The 21298-nt window shown below is 43.8% G+C and overlaps 1 protein-coding gene across 1 annotated transcript in view; it reads right to left on the bottom strand.

The window, feature by feature from the left end:
- Window positions 1–21298, bottom strand: part of OPHN1 (oligophrenin 1) — a 279239-nt gene that overhangs the window by 104138 nt on the left and 153803 nt on the right. Inside the window, exons 6-9 of the mRNA XM_020967237.2 lie at window positions 15622–15732; window positions 13949–14053; window positions 12076–12205; window positions 9513–9613 (exon numbers count right to left, since the gene is read on the bottom strand). Of these exons, the coding sequence (XP_020822896.1) occupies window positions 9513–9613; window positions 12076–12205; window positions 13949–14053; window positions 15622–15732 (447 nt within the window). The remainder of the gene's footprint in view (window positions 1–9512; window positions 9614–12075; window positions 12206–13948; window positions 14054–15621; window positions 15733–21298) is intronic.

The raw sequence follows: 21298 nt of genomic DNA, 5'->3' as shown, positions 1-21298 counted from the left end.
TGTGGGGCTTAGGGGCGCAACACTCATGCTATCTAGAAAGCCCACTTAAATTTTTTGACCCTCCTTTCATACCAGAGAAGAAGTCTGAATTTTTTTTCTTTTTCTTTTATGGGGTACAGTATCTTATTGTAAAATACGGGTTAAGTATTTGGTCATAGGCTCTGTGCTGTCTACTGGCCTTCGTGTGTCGTCTGCGGCTTCCGCAAAACTCCCCCAAAATGCCCATTTCATTTCTTTATGCTGACCCACGACATAGTGAAACCTCAATGGGGAAAGTCATGATGTGGAAGGGATAAATACAGTTTGAGTTTTATTTCCCACTGCTGCTTTGCCACCTCCAAGCAACCAAAGGAGTGCCCACTTCATCCCTGACTCAGCAGGCAAAGAAAGCAAATGCTTTGAGGGCATTCTGGCCAATCCCGTGCCTTGGGGCACAGGGAGCAGACAAGGGATGCAGGGGGCCTTGGGCCTGAAGATGAACCTCAGCCCTGTCACTGGCAGCAGCCTCCAGCCCCTTCTCACCTCTGATAGCCAATACCAAATCAGGGCACTCCAAGTCAATGGATGGCCCTGGCAAGGAGGCACCTCTCCTCATCCACTCATACCCAGGCAAACTCTTACTACTTTGTAAATGACCAGAGACAGCCACAGAGGTGCCACACTGATGCCAGACCCTACAGAGGCACAGTGGCTTCTGGTATACATGGCTCATATACCACAGTATCCTTGGCATATACATGCCTTTCCTCCATAAATCTCCTGCAAAACCTACATTCTAGCCTGAATAACAAATATGGTGGTTCAACACCAAATGACAGTTTCTTAATTCTTTCCCCTCTAGAATCAAGGCCTCCAGTTTGCATACAGATAAGAAGCAGCAGAGGACACTCTGTGAATGGAGCCCAGTAAGCAGGACTTCACCTGGTCAAATCTCACCCCCAGCCCTCCATACTCCACCTTCCCTTGCCCAAAGCTGTTCCCCTGGCCCCTTGAATCCTCTGTCTCTCCTGCCTAGAAAAGCTGCCTCATGGGACCACAAACAGCAGTGCAGACAAGTAGGTCTGGCAGGGTTTTTTTAGTAAGCAATTCACCAAAGTAGAAGCTCTTAGGCCCCCAGGCTTCTTTGGAGGTCCTGAGAAAAGGGAGAGTTCAAAGGAGAAGAGAGACACATGTCGATACTCCCCCCTCATGGAAACAGGCCATGTGATTGTGAGGACTCCAAAAGGAGCTGAACCTCCCATGGGTATGACCAGAAAAGAGCCTTCTGTTTTCCTAATCCAAAGTCAATGTTTTATAGGCAAGGGGGCTATCACGTCCTTTCTCTTCTTTAGATGTCATCTAGACTAGACCTTGGAGAAGGGGAAGAAAAGAGATTAACCCTTTAAAAAACCTGGCTAGGCAGCAGAAGAGGAGGGGTGTGTGTGCGTGCGTGTGTATGTGTGTGTGTGCCTCACAACAACCAGGTGAGGTAAATGCTCTTATCCCCATTTTACAGATGAGGAACCTAAGGCTGAGATGACATCCTCGGTCAGGGCCAGCCAACCAACAAGTATCTGAGGTGAGATCTGAGCTCAGGTCTTCCAGATTCCAAGTCCACTCCTCCATCCGCTAATGTGGAGACACCCTGCTTTAGGCAGTGGCTGTGTTCCTGAAAAAAGCTGTCTGTAAACTGAATTTCTGTAAAATAAGTCACATTTGAATTACTCCTCAATTTCCTTACAGTTTCCGTAATGCTTTGAGATTTCAAAGCACTTTTCTCACACTAATTCTGTTATTTCAAAGCCCACGGAGACACATTTAAAGGAACCTTACAGTGTATCTTTTGATATAGGCTCTACTCTCCCCCTTCCCCATATCCATCACTGTCTCACTTTTGTCTCTGTACTCCAAATAACTAGCCCAATGCCTGGTACACAGTAGGCGCCTAACAAATGCTTGTTGTTTTGCGGTTGTTTTTTGTTTTATTTTGGCTAGGCAATGGGGTTAAGTGACTTGCCCAGGGTCACACAGCTAGTAAGTGTTATGTGTCTAAGGCCGGATTTGAACTCAGGTCCTCCTGAATCCAGGGCCAGTGCTCTATCCACTGCGCCACCTAGCTGCCCCCTAACAAATGCTTGCTGACTGGTTCTCTTTTGTAGGCTTTCATACACTGGGTTTGCATAAAACCCGGTCTACCCACAATAAGGGCAATGTGATACAGTCAATTTGGATCAGAGGACTGGGATGTGAAGCAGCTCTGACATTTACTACTCATGTGGTCCTAGGCAAGTAACACTGCTTCCCTGGGGCTCAGTTTCCTCATCTATAAAATGCAAGTTTAGACTAGATGGCCTCAAATGAACCAATATTTTTAAAGTGCCTAGCACAGGGCCAGGTATACAGAAGTTGCTTAATAAAAGCCTGTTCTCTCTGTTCCAGCTCTAAATCTAGGATTCCATGAGTGACTCTGGGCCAGACACATTCCTTCTCTGAGTCTTAGTCCCCTCATCTGTAAAAAAAAAAAAAAAAAGGGGTTGGATGCAATGCCTCTGAGTTTGTTCACTCCACACAACCGGGATCTGACTTTTCACATAGTTGATCCAAGGACAATTCTACAGAGTCAGGAAGGATCTCAGAGGTCACCCATCCCATCTCATACATGACCACAACTTCCATCACCATCCCATTTTTTGAAGGTAATGACAAGGACTAGGATGAGTCTGTGGTCACCTTGGCCCTTACTCCCTTTGCTGCCTGAGAGTGGGAAACTTCCAACTTGCATTTGGCCTTGACCCCGATTCTATCCAGCAAGTATAACTAATGACTTAAATTCCACCCCCAGATCACAGTGTCTAGATAGCCAATTAACAACATTGGAGAGAAATACCTGCTGGCCTGTTAAACCCATAGACAGGGTGTCCCAAAAGTCTTAGTTCCATTTCAAGCTATTAAAGCTTGAGTATTTAAGTATTTAAAGTACAGTTATCCCTTCCATATCATGACATTCCCCTTCACGGTTTTGATATATCGCAGATTGGCATAAGAAATTAAATGGGAATTTTTAGGGGGAGTTTTGCAGAAGTGAAGGCTAGCAGATGACAGAGAAAAAGTTTAAAAACTCAGAAACGCATAAAATATATGGATAGTATTGTATAATATCAACACATTTTATCTTTTAATCCTACAGTCATTCAGACTTCTTCTCTGGTATGAAGGGAGGGCCAAAAAATTTTACGCGGATTTTCCAGATTGCAGAGATACTGCACCCCTAATACCTGTAATGTGAAAGAGATAACTGTATTTGAAGTATTTAAGTTTCAATAGCTTTGAACAGCACTAAGACTTTTGGGATAGCCTGTATATTGTTTGAAGTCAGAAGGTAGAAATTATTAGGCTCCCAAACTACTTGGATTACCATTAGACAACTAGTCTAAATTCCCTTAGATTGTAAATATGTTGAGACAATTTCTACTCCTTGGGATTTTCTTTTTTTTTTTTTTTAACTAAATGACTTGCCTGCAGGGCATCAAGCCTCAGTCTACCTCTCTGCACTTTCTTTTTCCTGAAAATAGCTATGATCTCACTGCTGAGTCTTCCTTTCTCCAATCTAAACATGCCCGCTTCCTATGAGGGGTCTTTCCCAATGGACTACAGAATAAATGCTTAGTGAGAACCGTGTTGCCACCTAGTGAATGGTTATGTTGGGGAATGTTTCTGGGGATAAAATGATGGCTCCAGCACTGGGCCTGCTTTCAAGGAGCATACACTCTGCCTTAGGAGGGGCTGAATGAGAGAGTGACAGGCACGGAGATAACAAGACAACCTACAATAAACACCAAGGAGAGGTCCTTCAAGTATAAGCCACTTAGGCGGTGACGAGATGGAAGAATACAAACATCTCAATCTTGACGTTGTCATTACAAATGAAGCCAGAATGAAATACAGCACACAGATCCTTGTCGAAAGTCAAACAAATAAGCAGGTGGGATTGGTTTTATTGTATAACCAGTTTTGTTGTTATTGTTAAGTCATTTCAGTCATGTTTGACTCTCCAGGACCCCATTTGGGGTTTTCTTGGCAAAGATATTACAGTGGTTTGCCATTTCCTCCTTTAGCACATTTTATAGATGAGGAAACTGAGGCAAACAGAGTCTCTAAGAGCCATGAAAAAAAACAAACCCGAAACTCAAAACATCATTTCAAGGAACATTTGCTCATCTTGTACTGCAATGCTATCTATAACATCATTATGAAAATAATTTTAACTTTTGCACCATCTGTGGCAGAGGAAAACACAGTAAGCCCCTCCATAATTAAATTAATAGTTTAAGTGTCAGTGGTTTCAATGCAAAGATAAATATAGGAGAGGATAGTGAAAAATACGTTGGAAAATATGGTTCAGAAGCAAAAAAAATGAGAGAGGCTCAAAACTTGAAGACTACAGAAGCTTCATGCTTATCCATATGGGCAGCTAGGCAGTACAGTGGCTAGGGGGCATGAGGGTCTGAGTTTTAATCCTGCCTCAAGCATTTACTGGTTGTTTGACCCCGGCCAAGTCATTTAACCTGTCTGCCTCAATTTCCTCAACTGTAAAATGGAGATAATAATAGGAGCATTCTCCCAGGGTTTCTGTGAGGATCAAATGAGATTATATTTGTAAAGTGCTCAGCACAATGCCTGGCATACAGCAGGCACTTAATAAATGCTTGTCTCCTTCTATCCTATATATCATGAATACTTTAAGAAAAGAGTTAAGAGATAGAGGACATAATGATCACCAAATAATAAAGAGAAAAGTGAAACTGATTATGTTAAAAGATAAGCAAGGGCCAACTATGGATGTGAGAATCACTTCTAGAGCAGCTATCTAGATCCTAACACTGACTCATTAAAGTAAAAGTAGAAATCAATATCCAATTAGACAAAGAATAAAAATGAGATGAAGTTATGGCATGCAATTAAGGCAACTAACCTACTTAATCAAGTTATTCATGTGGAAGCATGAAAAATGGATATAAGAAGAGCTATCACTACAGACTACCATTTCCCAAGGAAACTTTACTTATGTAAATCAATTGCCACAGCAAAGATATTTTTTTTTGTTTTTTTTTGTTTTTTGTTTTGCTAGGCAATGGGGTTAAGTGACTTGCCCAGGGTCACACAGCTAGTAAGTGTTATGTGTCTGAGGCCGCATTTGAACTCAGGTCCTCCTGAATCCAGGGCCGGTGCTCTATCCACTATGCCACTTAGCTGCCCTAGGAAAGAGATTTTTTTTAAAAGACCCTAGAAAATGCCTTGATCTCACTGTCAAGTGGCAAGACAATAAAAAAGGCAACATCAGTGGAGTCCAAACTTATTTCTAAGTTCTAACAGAAGAAGTTGGTGGAAGATTATGAGTAGTATCACTCCATAGAATACTGATTGAATAGAACTGGAGGGGAAAATAATTTTGGAGAAAGGGTAAAGAGACCTAACCAAGCAAAATCATCCCTCAAGATGAAACTGGAAAGAAGATAACATATGAAAAATGACGAGCTCTATAAAGATTTTTGTACCAATCTTTTTTCTCCATCATACCTCATTTGGATTTGAACATGAAAATCCCTGATGTACTATATGAGGAAACAGAAATGGTACCAAAAAAAAAAAATACAAGATGAGAAGAACAGTTGGACTTGACCAATTAGATGTCCTGTAGATATCTACAGGATGTCTGTGCTGGAGATGGCAAAATCTGGATGGCTTGATTCACAAGGTACCCTAAGCAGGAGAATATACTGAACTCCCAATGGGGTGACTGTTAAGGAAAAATCTTGGGTCTCATTATTGCCAACCAAAGTGAGGAGAGAACATGAATAACTACTGACCCATAAACCTACCTTCCCCTATCTACAAAATCTTTGGCAGAAAAATTTACACATGCATTACGGGCATCACGGACAAAGGGAGACCGGAAAAGTGTGTTGCCAATGACCTTCTATGGCGGACCCCACCTTTACTGCTGTACTACTGACTGAAAAGTGAAGAGAGTAGAAGATCCCACTGCGCATACTATCTTTTCTTAATCCTCATCCTTCTTGACCTCTCTTTTCTTTCTTGCTTTAATATTTTATTTTTCCCCAGTTACAAGTAAAAATGATTTTTAACATGTTTTCAAAACTTTGAGTTACAAATTCTCTCCCTTGCTCCCTTCCCAGCCCCCCAGTGAGAAGGCAAGCGATTCGATATAGGTTATACATGTATAAGTCATGCAAAACATATGCATATTAGTCATGCTGTGAAAGAAAATATAGACCAAAAAACTCAAGAAAAATAAAGTTAAAAAAATGTATGCTTCAATCTGTATTCAGACACCATCAGTTCTTTCTCTGGGGATAGATGGCATTTTTCATCCTAAGTCCTTCAGAGTTGTCTTGGATTGTTGTACTGCTGAGAATAGATAAGCCATTCACAGCTGATCATCCTATAGTATTGCTGTTACTTTGTATACAGTACATTTCACTTTGCATCAGTCGTGCAAGTCTTTCCAGGTTTTTCTGAGAGCATCCTGCTCATCAATTCTTACAGTACAACAGTATTCCATCCTAATCACACACCACAACTTGTTCAGCCATTCCCTAATTGATGGGCATCCCTCAATTTCTAATTCTTTGCCCCCAGAAAATAGCTGCTATAAATATTTTTGTACACATAGGTCCTTTTCCTTTTTATCTCTTTTGGGATACAGACCTAGTAGTGGTATTGGTAGGTCAAAGAGTGTGCAAGGTTTTATAGCCCTTTGGGCATAGTTCCAAATTGTTCCCCAGAATGGCTGAGTCAGTTCACAACTCCACCAACAGTCAATTAATGCTTCTTGACCTCTCTTGAAATTGTTTATCACCCTCTTCCTGGGGATAATCTCTCCTCTCTAAGTTCTTATGATGTTATTTTCTTTTAGTCCTCCTTATAACTGTCTGACCACTCATTCTCACTTCCCTTCCCTGGTTCTTCCACTATGTTAATTGCCACTAAGTGTAGGTGTCCCACACAGCTGTGTCCTGAGCTCTCTGCTCTTCTGCCTTACTTGGTGATCTCCTCAGCTCCCCTGGGTCCAGTTATCATCCCTCTGCTGAGCATTCCCAGATCTATATGTCAATATATCTAGTACATATATAGGTATAGATATCGATATCTATATATCTAGCACCTCTCCTGAGCCACGATACCACACCTCACCAATTGCCTTCTGGATATTGCACACTGGATGTCCCATAGGCATTTCAAACTGAACAAGTCCAAAATGGAACTCATTATCTTTCCCCACAAATGCATCCTCCCATTCACTCAAGCGCCCAAGCTCAGTGTCATCCGTGACTCACTTTCTCTCATTCAATATACTGAATCCATGGCCAAATGTTGCCATTTCTACCTTCACAACATCTCCTGTATCTGCTCTATTCTCTCTACTAACACAGTCAAAACCCTAGTTCAGGCATTCAGCACTTCTCACCTGGAGAACTACATTAGCTTTCGAATGAGCCTCCCTGCCTGAAGGCTCTCTCTCGCTCTCTCTCTCTCTCTCTCTCTCTCTCTCTCTCTCTCTCTCTCTCTCTCTCTCTCTCTCTCTCTCTCTCTCTCTCTCTCTCTCTTTTTTATTTTTAGGCAATTGGGGTTAAGTGACTTGCCCAGGGTCACACAGCTAGTAGGTGTCAAGTGTTTGGTCTAAGGCCGGATTTGAACTCAGTTCCTCCTGACTTCAGGGCCAGTGCTCTATCCACTGCGCCACCTAGCTACTCGAAAGTGATTTTTCTAAAGCATAGTTCTGACCACGGCACTGCCACCAGTAACTACCACTTCAGTGAACTCCAGTGATTCCCTATTGGCACCAGGATTAAATAGAAAATCCTCAGTTAGGCATTTCAAGACTTTTAGAACCAGGCCCCTTCCCACCTTTCTAGCCTCCTTCACACACTCTCCAATCCACTGGCCAAACCACTGGCCTTTCTGCTCTTCACACACCATATTCTGTCTCCCATATATGTGGCTGCAGGCATGGGCTGTCTACCATTCCCAGAATTCTCTTCCACCTTACTTAGACCTGTTCATTTCCCTGGCTTCCTTCAAGACTCAAGAAGGCTCAAATCCTGCTTTCCACAGGGGGGCTTTTCTGGTCCCTCCAACTACTAATGCCTTCCTCTCTTGGATTTCCTTCATCTGCTCTGTATATATCTTGCACATACCTAATTATTTCCTGGTCTCCCACATTTAGAATGGGAGCTCCCTGAGGGCAGAGATTGGTTTTGCCTTTCTTCATAACCTGAGCACTTATCACAGGTGAATAGTAAGTCAATTGAAGTCAACATAGATTTATGGATTTATCTCACCTACTATGAGGGAGACACATGCAAATGATTATGTTAAAAATGAGACATATTCAGAATAAATTGGAGAAAATCTCTAAGGAAAGCCACTAGCATTAAAGGGATTGGGAAAATTTTCTCACAGAAGAGAAACACTTAAGAAATTCTTTTTTGACAGGCCATTGACTTGGGCAAAGGACCAGAATTGGACATATGATTACATTGGTATGGGGATGGCATGGGGGTGAGGAAACTCCCTGAACCAATGCAGGCTGGTCCCCTCTCTGTAACTTCTAGTCTCGGGGTGCTGCCTAGGACATTCTGAGAGTTCAAATAACTTGTCCTGTGTCACACAGCCAGTATATGGGAGAGGCACAATTTGAACCCAAGTCTTCCTGGGGCCAGCCCTCTATCCTCTATACAATGCTGCCTCTTCGTAAAGGGACCTTGCCTCATAGAAAATAAAACTGAAAACAGAGTATGAGAGCTCGATGGAACCTTAGGACATATGTAACATCCCCTCTCCTCCAACTCACAATCATCCTCCTAAGTTGGGTCCTCTGGGGGTCGGTGACTGCTGTGTTCATGCTATATACAGAACATCAGAACTGGTAGACGCATTTCCCCATATGGAGAAGTCATAGATCCATCTAAGCACCAAATCCTACCCAGGGCCCTGTGCTCTGAACGAATACAAAAACTGCTATAAAACACCCCCTGCTCTCAAGAAGCTTACAGTCTACTGGGGGGACAGAACAGAGATGCGCTGGAGCCAACTCAAACCTGCTTGCGAGAGCCAACTGTTAAACTTTCAGTGTGAGCGTTTACACCTTGGAAATCTGCAAATTCTACAAATCAGGGCTTCATTTATCATTTTCTCGATTGTCTAGATTTTAAAAAGTAATGGGGAAAATGTTAATAATGTAGGTTAAACCTAAAAGTATGTTGTGCACACTTTTTGGGGTTTTTTGGAGAGCTGGTTGTTAAATATTTACCAGCATATTTCTGGATATGATGAACACACAAATAACTATAACACAAGTGCCAAGGAGAGGTCAGGGCAAAGGGCAAAGGGCAAAGACAGGGTACTGCTTATTTTAAGATGGCTGATAGGAGCTCTACCACACTTCAGTAGAGATTCCTCTCAAGAGAAGTCACTAATGTTTGATTGCAAAGGAACAGAAAAGGACAGACCTGTTTAGCGCCTGGTTTTTGTTCCATGGGGGTCATCGTCAGTGTCTTGGTCTCCTTCTCATATTGACAGTAGTATTTCACCCACGAGATTCCCAGAGCCCCTGGGACAAAAACAAAGGAAAAAACACCAATGAAACAATTCTCACCATAACTTCTAGGTCCTCTCCATGTCAGTTCTCACAGGATGCCTGAGCTCCAGCTAGAAGGGAGCCAGAGACCCTCTGGTCCATTCCCCTTGTTTTACAGAGGGGGAAACTGAGGCCCAGGGAGAGGAAAGGACTGCCCAACATCACGCATAAGATCCTAGGTCTAGAGCAGGAAGGGACCTCAGAGACCACCCAGTCCAACCCTTCATTTTACAAAGCAGGAAACTAAGGCCCAAGGTGGGGAAGGGACTTGCGCAAGAACTCACTGGTAGTAGGGGCAGAGCCTGGACTTGAAAACAGGTCCTCTGATTCTAAATCAAGTACTCATCCTATTGCACCATGGCACCTCCAGATCTGTTCAAGTTCATCACTCCTGTTCTGGCTAACTCCTTCTTCCCTTTGCCACTGGTCTGGACCCTATATTGACCAGTTGGACAAGCCACCGGCATCTACTCTTGAATCCCTTTGCCCTGCCCCAGTCCATGCCTCCCTCCAGCTCTGGGTCCTAGCCACCCTCTGCCTTCTTGCCTTCTAATTCCATGATTAACTATCCACCTTCTAACTCCATGGTTAACTATCCACCCTTCTTCACATTCTCAATATAAGAAGGTGCCCTCTCAACCTCCCTCACACCTCTGCTGCATCTCATCCCCCTCTCTCCAGGTACAGGGCCATCACCCACATTTAGGGCCAAGGTGCCTCTTGCCTGTACTATTGTAGCTGCCTCTGACTGGCTCCCCACCCCCACCCCCCGCTTCCAGTTTCCTCCAGGCTATTTCAAAGGCTTTCACACGGCTAGCCTCATCTGACCCTCACAGCCCTGGGACGGAGGCAAGCCAAGGCTTGCTATCCCTGTTTGACGTGGGGGAGACCAAGGCACGGAAAGCTTAGATGGCTTTTCCAGCATCACAAAGGGCATGAGTGGCAGAGTCAGAACCAAAAAGCATCATTTCATATCTCCTTTCTCTCCTATAATATGGGCCTGACAAAATCCAGCTCCCTTACATACTGGGGAATACATGTTTAGAAGCCAGGCATGTAACACACCTTCTCCAGAAGTGGAAGATACATTATTCTCTCTGTATCAGGAGTTTAAAAAAAATATCACACTGGGTTGTATCAGGAGATCTGGGTTCAAATCCTGGCTCTGTCACTTATAACATGAGTCTGGGTCTCAGTTTTCACTTAAAAACAAGCACTTCAGATTGGATGGCCTCCAAGATCGATTCCAGCTCGAAACCCTGGCAAATCGTGGGCTTACCTCTCTGGTTATTCCAAACAACATAATTTCGACAGTGACTGGACTAAAAGGGTATGGGGCATACGGTGAGAAGTTCCAGAGTGAAACACCACCCCCTCCCTCATGTAAGTGATTCCAGAAAATGAATTCATCCTATCTATTTAGGAGACTGGAAAACTAGGCATCATTTGCAATGTTCAGTCACTGAATTAATTATTCCCTGACACCAGTTAGCTACAACCAAACCATGATGCATTTTAATTAATTACAATGTTGGTGAAGTACTTTAAGATCTATTACACCACCAGTCTTCTCTAATCAGACTGTTTCCTCATTTGCGCAATGAGGGTGGTTGGGACTAGGCAATCATTAAGGTCCCTTCCAGTATGAACACTATATGTTCTCTCTCTTCCTCTCCCTCCTTCTCTCCTTCTTCTCCTTCTACCCATCTCTTTCACCATTTTCCTCTTTCCCTCCTTTTCCTCTTCTCCTCTCTTCCCTCTCTCTCCCTTTCACTTTCTCTCCTTTTCCCCTCCTCCTTTCTCTCCCTCTCCCCCTCCTCTCTTTGTTCCCCTCTCTCCCTCCCTTTCTTTCCCTCCCTCTTCCTCTCCCCATCTCTTCCACTGTAGCTCAAAACTCCTGAGCTCAAGTGATCCTCCAGCCTTGGCCTCTCTGCTATCTAGGATTACAAGTGTGTACCAACACAACTCAATGAACACTGAATGTTCGAAGGCTGTTTCTAGCTCTGAGAACTACGTTTTAGGCCCCTCCAGCTCTGACACTCTATGCTCTATGTTCTAAGGTCCCTTCTAGCTCACACATTGTATATCCCTTCTTTAACTCCAACTTTATTTCCAATTCCAAATTCTCTCCCTCCCCTAACCATGGAGAAAGCATAAAATAAATAAAATAAAACTCATTGCTAGCACATATAGTCAAACAAAACAAATTCCCTCATTAACCATGTCCAGAACAAATATGCCTCAGTCCGTACTCTGAGTCTGGAGGCAAAGAGCATCAAATATTGCACGTTCTGAGGCCCTTTCCAACTCAACATTCTGTGCTCTATGTTCTAAGGCCCCTTCTAGTTCTACCAGTCTGTCAGAGAGGGCAAAAGGAATAAACCTGAAAGCAGTTTTCCAGCTGCAGGCCCCCATCGGTGTGCCCACATACATACATTTCTCTTGGGTATAGAGATAGCCCTCGATGGTTGGCTGCCCTGGGAGCTTGCACATCTGGGGGGCCTCCTTCATCCTCTTCTTGAGTTCTTCCATCTCCTCTCGGGTACTAGAAAAGTGATTTCTTGTCTGCCAAGACATGATCGCCAGGAATGAATGCAAAGCAAGCATTATATACCAGGACACAGTGAGAGTTGCATTAGATGGTAGCAGGTAGATTGACCAGATGGTCTGGAGTTACTACAGGGAGTGACTGACTGCATTTTCTTAGGAGACTGGAGGCAGGGGAGTATGAATCCAGAGAACCATAACCTATAATTAGGAGGTAAATGGGATTGTGGAAAAAAACACTGCACCATGATTCAGGAGACTCCTAGACACTGACATCTAGAGCTAGAAGGAACCTCAGAGGACATAGAGTCCAATCCTCTCGTTTTACAGAAGAGGAAACCAAGACCCAGGGAAAGGAAATGACTTGTCTAAGGTCATACATGGGATCCTAAGATCTAGAGCTGGCAGGGACCTCAGAGGCTGTTGAGTCCAAACCCCTCATTTTACAGAGGAGGAAAATGACTTTTCCAAGGTCACACAGGTATTAAGTGGCAGAGGGAAGGATTTCATTAATTAAGGTTCTCTGACTCAAGAGCCAGCACCGTTTCCATTGTCCTAAATCCAACTCTGCCCCTACTTCCTTGGATGACCTTGGGTAACTCAAGTAAGCATTTTGGCCCTCAGGCTTCTCATCTGTAAATAAGGTCGTTCCTGACCATTATTATTCTATGTATGAAAAAGCAGCATGCAGACACAGACCAGGCTGTTAGAACCCTGAAGGCACCCTTCTGGAAAGGGAGATCATCAAAAACAAAGGATTCAATATTTAGCAGATATACAGTCTGGCAAAGAACTTGGCTCTATCAGGATTGTACAGAACATCTAGAAGGCACATCTTGGCATCCCCGTTTCAGTGCTCTAGACCTGGAAAGGACTTCAGAGTCCCGTCTAGTACAGCCCTTTCACTTTATAAAGGAGGACACTGGGCCCCACGGAGGGTAAGTGACTTCTCCAAGGTCACATACGGGCAAGAGTCAGGATCTGAATGCAGGTCTTCTGGCTCTGGAATCACTGCTCTTTCTACCATACTACCACAGTGCCGACTGTAAAGCCTATGCTTCTATGAGGAAGGTAGTATTAAAGCATTATAATACCCATTTTACAGATGTGGAAACTGAAGCTCAGAGAGGTTAAGGGACTTGTCCATGGTCATATAGGCAGTTAAGTGGCAGAGTCGGGATTTGAACCCAGGTCCTCTGACTCTAGAGTCACTGTTCTTTTCTCTGTACTACTACATTGCCAGCTCTAAATCCTACGCTTCTATAAGGAAGGTAGAAGTATGATCATACTCATTTTACAGATGTGGAAACTGAAGCTCAGAGAGGTTAAGCGACTTGCCTAAGGCCATATGTGATAGAATCAGAACCTGAACCCAGGTCTTTGACCCCAAGACCACTGACTTACACACCCCACCACATTACAGGGCATCCACGTGTCAAGCCCAAAGTTCATGGCAGTTGACTCACCTAGAGGAAGTTCAGGATTTGTGACTATAGATCAATGGCCCCCAAGGCAAGGCCCACGTGATTCTGCTGTGGGTGAGCTGCTGGGTAATGGGGTTCAAGTGGCCCACACTGGAGTCCACCCAGCTGGGAGAGCAGGCCAGACAAGAACAGGAACCAATGAAGCTGGCTTATCTCAACTATCCTGTAACTGGGCCCCAGCAGGTTAGCTGGGCAATGTTCCCAAGAATGCAGCCACCCCTGCCGAGGCGGGAAGAGGGACAGACAAGGAAATGGAAACCCCCAGGGACAAACTCACATTTTGCAGACTGAGCTGGAGCTGCTGTTTGTAAGGGAGGAAATCCTGTGTTAGTTCTACTGTCAGATTGTTGGAAATGAAGAGACTGTGAAGAAAGGCCAAGACCTAGGGAGAATGGGCAAAAAAAGACTTTTTATGGCAGGTACCCTCCTCCCCACGTTCCGCCCCCCTCCCTTCATCAGATACAGGAAACAACTACCATTGGACAGTAAAGCTTTCAACTTGGCCCCTGGTGATCTATATAGCACATCTGCAACCATCACCCTTTCCCAGTTCAGCATCACAACAGTCAGACCAACACAAACACCTCCACCCTTGGCCACATGGCGGCAGGGCAATGAGTGAGGCTACCATCTGCTAGCAAATGCATTCCTTTCCTAGGGTCCTGTTTGTTGCTGAATCATAAAAGATGATCATTTGCTAGCATATGGAAGACTCTGTAAATTAATGAGAACTTTCAAGGCAACTGAACCCTTGTACAATCTTAAGCAAGTCACCTGATATCTCTGGATCTCAGTTTCTTCATTTGTCAGAGTATTGGGTAGGGCTGGGAAGGGCTGGTAACTCTGACTACAAGCATCCTATAATCTCAAGGTGCTAAAATATTGAATGAGGCTGAACCCTTACCTACAAGATGGTTGAGAGGTTATCTTCCCCCATTAGAATGCAATCTCCTAGAGGGCAGGACACTGTCTTCTTTGCCTGTATTTGTATCTCCAGGGCTCAGCATAGTGCTGAGCATATAGTTAAGTGCTTAATAAATGCTCTATCTACCTCTCTGTCTAGAGAAGAATAATACACAAATATTTGTGAAATTCACACAAAGTATCTCTTGGAATAAACTTCAGTTCAAATAAGGAAATGATTTCTAGCTAACAGGAGGGGGTATGATATAGTAGAAAGAAAATAGGACTAGGATTCAGGAATAAGAAGAAGAATAAGAATAAATAGCTAGAATTTATATAGCACTTCAAGGTTTGAAAAGCATTTTGTAAATATTATCTCACAATGACCCTGAGAAGCAAGTGGTACTCTTACCCCCATTTTACAGAGGAGGAAATTGAGGTAAACAAAAGTTAAGTAACTTATCCAGGGTCATGCTGCCAGTAAGTGTCTAAGGCAGGATTTGAACTTAGGTCTTTCTGAGTCCCACTCTATTTGCTGTGTCACCCAGTTCTGCCACTGATGCACTATCTGGCTTTGGGAGTTGAACTTAAGGCTCTCCTTCCCCGCTTCTGCCAGACTGTAGAGGAGGCCTTTCCAGGTTCCCTCGGCCATTAGCATCTTCCACCCCTCAAGTTACCTTGCACCCACTTCGTATGTCAGTCATCTGTAACTCTTTATTTATAAGCTGTCTCCTCCAGTCGAATGTAAGCTTCTGGAGGGCAGGCTTGCTTAGCATAATTGCTGCTGGATTGCCTTGGCACTGCACATGTGGAAAGGGCCTTATAGGTTGTTTAGTTCAATAGCCCTCATTTTACAGATGGGGAAACTGAGAACAGAGAACAACAGCAACTTGCCTAAGGTCATGAAAGAGCTTGCTAAGAGGTCCTTACCCACAAGCCTTAGCCCTGACACAAGACAACCACACCTTGGATTTGCTCGAGAGGCTGAGGTCTCCACTTTTCCATGAAATCTACGATCAGAACAGCAAAGAAAGAGATGGGACTTACGGGCTCCACGATATTGAACTTCTTGGTCTCCTGAACCTCCTGGATCTGGTACACATAGTCGAGAGATGACTCAAAGAAATTGTGTCTCTCTCTGTCCAACTGTAAGTCAGCCTACAGGAAAGGAAGCATGAAATGGAACAGAGGGTAAGCAAGGCAGTGCTTTGGGAGGCTGCCTGGGAGGAGAAGGCTGTTCTGCCAAGGGACCTGGCCGGGATGCCTGCTCAATCAGGAAAACACCAGCAGCTTTCACAGAAAGACCCTAGAAAACTGGAGATCAAAGAGTAGGGCAGATTAGATTGAACATTCCTAGGAAGCAAGGAACATTGTCTTACTCATCTCTGAATCCTCCAGCAGCTGGCATAGTCTAGCATATAATAGATTCTCAGGACTTGGACTACTTCCTGTGCCCTTTGGTCAGACCATTCCCTACACCTGGAATATCTTCCCTCCCCTTCTTCATAGCTATCATATAAACCCCACCTCAAATGCTACCTCTTCCAAAAACTGTGTTCCCCACCCCATCACCTCAGAACCTTCCCCTTCTGATCTCGCTTAACACTTTATCCTATGATCTCTGACACACTAATGTGATATTATATATTATAGTGTATATTATATAGTGTATAGTGCATTACAATGTATGTGTTTCATCCCCCTACTAGAATGGAAGCACCATAAAGATAGGGGCCATGTCTTACCTACACTTCCCAATGTCAGCCATACCCAGCAGGTGATTCTTAGTATTTCTTTGTTGACTAAAGCAATGAATAAATTATAGGGAGTTGACTAGCCAAGTTCTTTGATCAATTTGTTGAGCTTATCAGAGATGGGCCTCTGTATCTCATTGACTGAGGGTAAAAAAATTGATCAGCTTTGGCTATTTTAGATCAATTAGGGATGAACTGGTTGGCTCCGATTGCCATGGTTCTGAGCCAACTCTTTGTGCTAGCCTAGGAAAATGGCATGGGTAGCAGAGTTGGTCCTTTTTGGAGAGGAGGGCCAAGATTGGACCTGGTTCTGGTGGTGGAAGCCTACGGATGTCCAGCTTCCCTCCCCAACCCCCAGGGTGGCTAATGGCCAACTTGGGAAAGTTGCCTGTACTTTCATCCAGGAAGCTAGGAAGGAGAATTCATGAACACTAGGCTCCTGGATAGAAGAGGGCTTTTTTTCTGGACAATGCTGAGTTCTTAGACAGTTTAGAGACTCGGTCTTCTCAAAAGAAATGGGCAAGTTCCTGAATTCTAGAACCTAGCCTCTAGGGAGAAAAAAGGATACAAGACACCCAGACTTTTGAGTTATTCAGACACCGTTATCTCAGTGAAAGGAGCATTTAGCCTTTTTCTTTATTCTTCCCAAAGAAATCCAAAGTATTCTAAGTTGGGAGCCCTGTATGTATCACTGGGGAAAAGTTAGATTCACCAGAATTGCAAGGGGTTTCCCCTCTATCAACACCAAATTCACTTTGCTTACAAGGGAAGTCCAAACCACAGAGTAGTTTGGAGTCTGGAGGCCTAGGGCCCTGGGAGAAAGGCAGAACTCATCAGAGAGGAAGGGGAGTTGTATTTGTATTGTTTGTGTCAAGGGGTGTCCCATGCCCCTCAACCTCAATTAACGTAACAACGTTGTCTATGCCAGGGGTTGACCTGGGTCAATGCATAAATTTCAGGGGGTCTATGAATTTGGATGGGAAAAAAATTAAATCTTTATTTTCCCTAACCACTAACTGAAATTTAATGTTTTCCTTTAATTATTTAACAACATTATTCTGAGGTGTCCAAGACCCCCCCCCAAAAAAAGGTTTAGAACCACTGATCTACGCCCAGAAATCTTCATCAGGTGAGAATACCTTTGTGTTTGAGTTACAGGATCAGTCAAAAGTGTATCCTAGAGACAGAATAATTCCAAGACATCTCTACTGAGCCAAGCAAAGGTGTAAAGTAGGTACCAATTGAATGAAAGCAGACGATGCCACCCAGGAAATGCCTTGGGGTTGGCTGAAGAGCGAGCACCTGTCAGTCATCTTGTGGACCATGGATAAAACAGCAAGCCAGTTCAGAATCTGGCACTCCCATAGCAGTCTAGACTACATGAAGAGGAACTCCAGGTAAGTAGCTAAAGAGTATCTGTCTCTCTGCTCTGTAAACTTGAAAGGGTGACCAGATTTGGTTTTCCCATCAGCTGATGATGGCATCTGCACTGGGAGCCTGCACAGACTAGACGCACCAAGAGAAAGGCAGCTTTGGGACTGTATTCCACACCAGATCCTCAGAGCTCAACAAAGAGCTCCACCCATCATAAGGGGAACTCTCCACTCCTGGCAATTGGAAGTCCTTTTTGCCTTTGGCCATCAGTCATCTGCTTTCATTCATTCATGCCTAATTTACACCTTTCACTGACTGATTGGTTCATTAGAGGCATCTAGGAATTGTTCCCACCTTGTTTACACCCTTGATTGACGATTCTATGACTCAAAGAGGTGTATTCACCTGACAAAAGCATCTGAACGTAGATCAATCTTGTTACATTAATTAAGGTTGGAGAATGTGGTGCAGCCCTCTTACAATATGGGCTAACAAGTTGGTGTATGTGATTTTATGGTATGATGATATGTAATGGTATGGAATACCATTGTGCCATAAGCTAAATAATGAGCAGGATGCTCTCAGAAAAACCCAGAAAGACTTACATCAAGTGATACAAAGTGAAATGAGCAGAACCAGGAGAACATTGTATACAGTAACAGCAATATTGCATGATGATCAACTATGAATGACTTAGCTATTCTCAGCAATACGATGATCCAAGATAATTCTGAAGGACTTATGATGGAAAATGCTTTCCATCTCTAGAGAAAGAACAGATGGAGTCTGAATGCAGATCAAAGTACACTTTTTCTTCACTTTCTTTTTCTTTTTTTGTCTGTTTTCCTTCATAACATGACTAACATGGAAATAGGTTTTACAAGACCGCACATGTATAATCTACATCAAATTGCCTGCATTCTCAAGGAGGGGGGTAGGGAAGGGAGGAAGGGAGAGAATTTGGAACTCAAAATTTAAAAAGGAATGTTAAAAATTGTTTTTACCTGTAGTTGGGGAGTCTGCCTGCCTGAAGGCTCTCCCCACTCCCATCCATTCTCCATTCAGCTACCAACATTATTTTCCTATGTTGCTCCCCTACTCAATAAACTCCAGTGGCTCCTTATCACCTCCAGGATCAAATACAAAATTCCGCTCGGTGTTCAAAGCTCTCTATAAGTCATCCCCACCGACTTTTGCAGTCTCCTTATACCTTACTCCCCACCATGTACTCAATGACAAGGGCCTCCTGGCTGTTCCACAAACAAAATCCTCCATCTCTCCACTCTGGGCATTTTCTAAGGCTGCCCCCCATGCTTGGGATGCTCTTCCTCATCATCTCTACCTCCCAGCTTCCCTGGCTTCCTTTACATCCCATCTTTAACAAGAAGCCTTCCCCAACCCCTCTTAATTCTAGTGTGCTCCCTCTCTTAATTGTTTCCTGTTTATCTTGTTTATAGTTTGATTGCACACACTTATTTGTCACCTCTCCTATGAGATTTATAAGCTCCTCAGGGGCAGGGACTATCTTTTGCCTCTTTTCTATCCTTAACGCTTAGCACAGTGACTGGCACATAGGAGATACTTAATAAATGTTTATTGGTTGACTTATTGGATTTCTGACACATTCACATGTCAAAGTTCACACTGAAAATTTAATGACCACCTCTCTCCAGCCAGTTTGAGCTGGCAGCACTCCCCTGCTTCTCACCTAGACTCCACTTTGGATTCTCTGGATTTTTCCACAATGCCTCTTCATGTATACCTACCATCGCCCCTCTTCTGCTTTCAGCTCCCTTTTGTCTATCATCTTCCTCTTGAACGTAAGCTCCTTGAAGATGAAGACTTGCTTTCTTTTTGCTTATGTTTACAGTGCCTGGCACACACTAACTACTTAATACATATTATCTCTCTAGCTCTCTCTGAATCATCTGTCATCTATTTCTGTCCATCTGTCTATCTGTCCATCTATCTATCTCTATCCATCTATCTTTCTATCTATTTCTGTCTGTATATCTTGTCTAGCTATCTATACATCTTTCTATCTAATATGGGCTCAAGTTTGCCTTTGTCCATAATGGAGCTTTCCAGTGCACCTCTGAGCGCCCATAACAGAGAGGCAAAAGAGCATTTATTGAAGGAAGGCCCAAGACATCAGAACTCTCTGGGAATTGTGCTTGCATGTGAGATTGCAATAGGAGGCAGGGACTTCAAAAAGGGAGGCAGAAGTAAGCTAGGAGGGAGCTGCATGGAGAGGGGAGGTTGGAAAGTCAGATGCCTTCTGTCTCTATCCTTCCTTCACCCCTGTATCACATGACATTCCTTAGAATGGAAGTAGCCTGATGCTGAGGGATGTGGTCTACTGAGCAAGAGATGCTGTCATAGCAGCCAACACTCAAGCATGTTCAGCCTCTGAAACCCATAAAGGATGAAAGCCCTGTCGATTGCCCGGAACTGAAGGGAATCCAGCCCCAAAGGCTGCAATTGATCTTCATGCCAGCCAGCCACCATCACCACCACCACTTACATTTGTATATGGCTTTGAGGTCTGAAAAGTGCTTTTCATCTATTCTCTCATTTGATTTCACCACAGAGAACAAGTTAAAAGGACAAAGAGAAATGACCTCCAGTTTCCTCACCCCGTGCGCCATGTGCAAGAAGGGTTGTTTTCACATACCTGAATAAGTATTCCACTGTGAAAATCTCCACCTCCCCCCCCCACTTGATCTAAGAAGGTATTGTTTTCATTTGTGTGCAAGTTGGTGGCAAAGGAGGTCTTTAAAAAAGGACTCTGCTGCCCATTTATTTTCTAGGGTGAGTTATTATTCTGTTCTTTCTTAAATACCTTGTTATTTCATTTGTAGTCTTCATTTTGGTCTGGGAATAGACCATGTTTCACGGGTAGGGGGTCAGTCCATGATTTGAATAGCTAATTATCCAAAGCACTCTGTACTGAAACTGGGAAAAGCAGAAAGTGGTTTCTGAGCCAAGACTCTCAAGGGGTCTTCAGAGAACTCGTATTATATTTTATTATAGGTCCTTGTCCAGGATGTTCATGGACTGATTCAAGCTTCTTCCAACTCTAGGCAATCATTTCGCAGCAGCTTTTCCCCACCAGTGCAGAACTTTCTTCCCAGGCCAGGCGTGGTCTAACCATTGTAGCATTGTGTGGCCAAGTGTCATTGAAATTTTTGTTTGGTGTTAAAGTGTATTGTGTAATTGTGAGCACTGACGCAACACACTTGAAAATGGCATTCAACACTGCATATGTGTGCTGGGATGAATGCCCCGTGGCTATTCACATATTGGAGAACTGGCATGAATAGTCAATGGTCTCTAGTTATTGGAGAACTGGAGCTCCCTGGGGTCTGTTGGTTTGTGGGTACCTACTAACGAGGAGGAGGAGGACATCAGAAGGTCTTGACACCCCGCTCTAGACACTTGGGGGGATGTCAAGACCAGGAAGGAAGACCAAGTTCGAGCTGTAGCGATGGGAGCTAGCTCAAACAGTGAGGCACTTCATGATTCCCAAAGAGAACCAGATGACTAGTTCTTAAGTCCCCTACTGCAGACCAGGAGCTGGCAGATGAGTTTAAAGC

The sequence above is a fragment of the Phascolarctos cinereus genome, unplaced genomic scaffold, assembly GCF_003287225.1.
Source record: "Phascolarctos cinereus isolate Bilbo 61053 unplaced genomic scaffold, phaCin_HiC Scaffold_8;HRSCAF=390, whole genome shotgun sequence".
Lineage (NCBI taxonomy): Eukaryota > Metazoa > Chordata > Mammalia > Diprotodontia > Phascolarctidae > Phascolarctos > Phascolarctos cinereus.
This window is presented reverse-complemented; position numbering and strand designations above follow the sequence as displayed.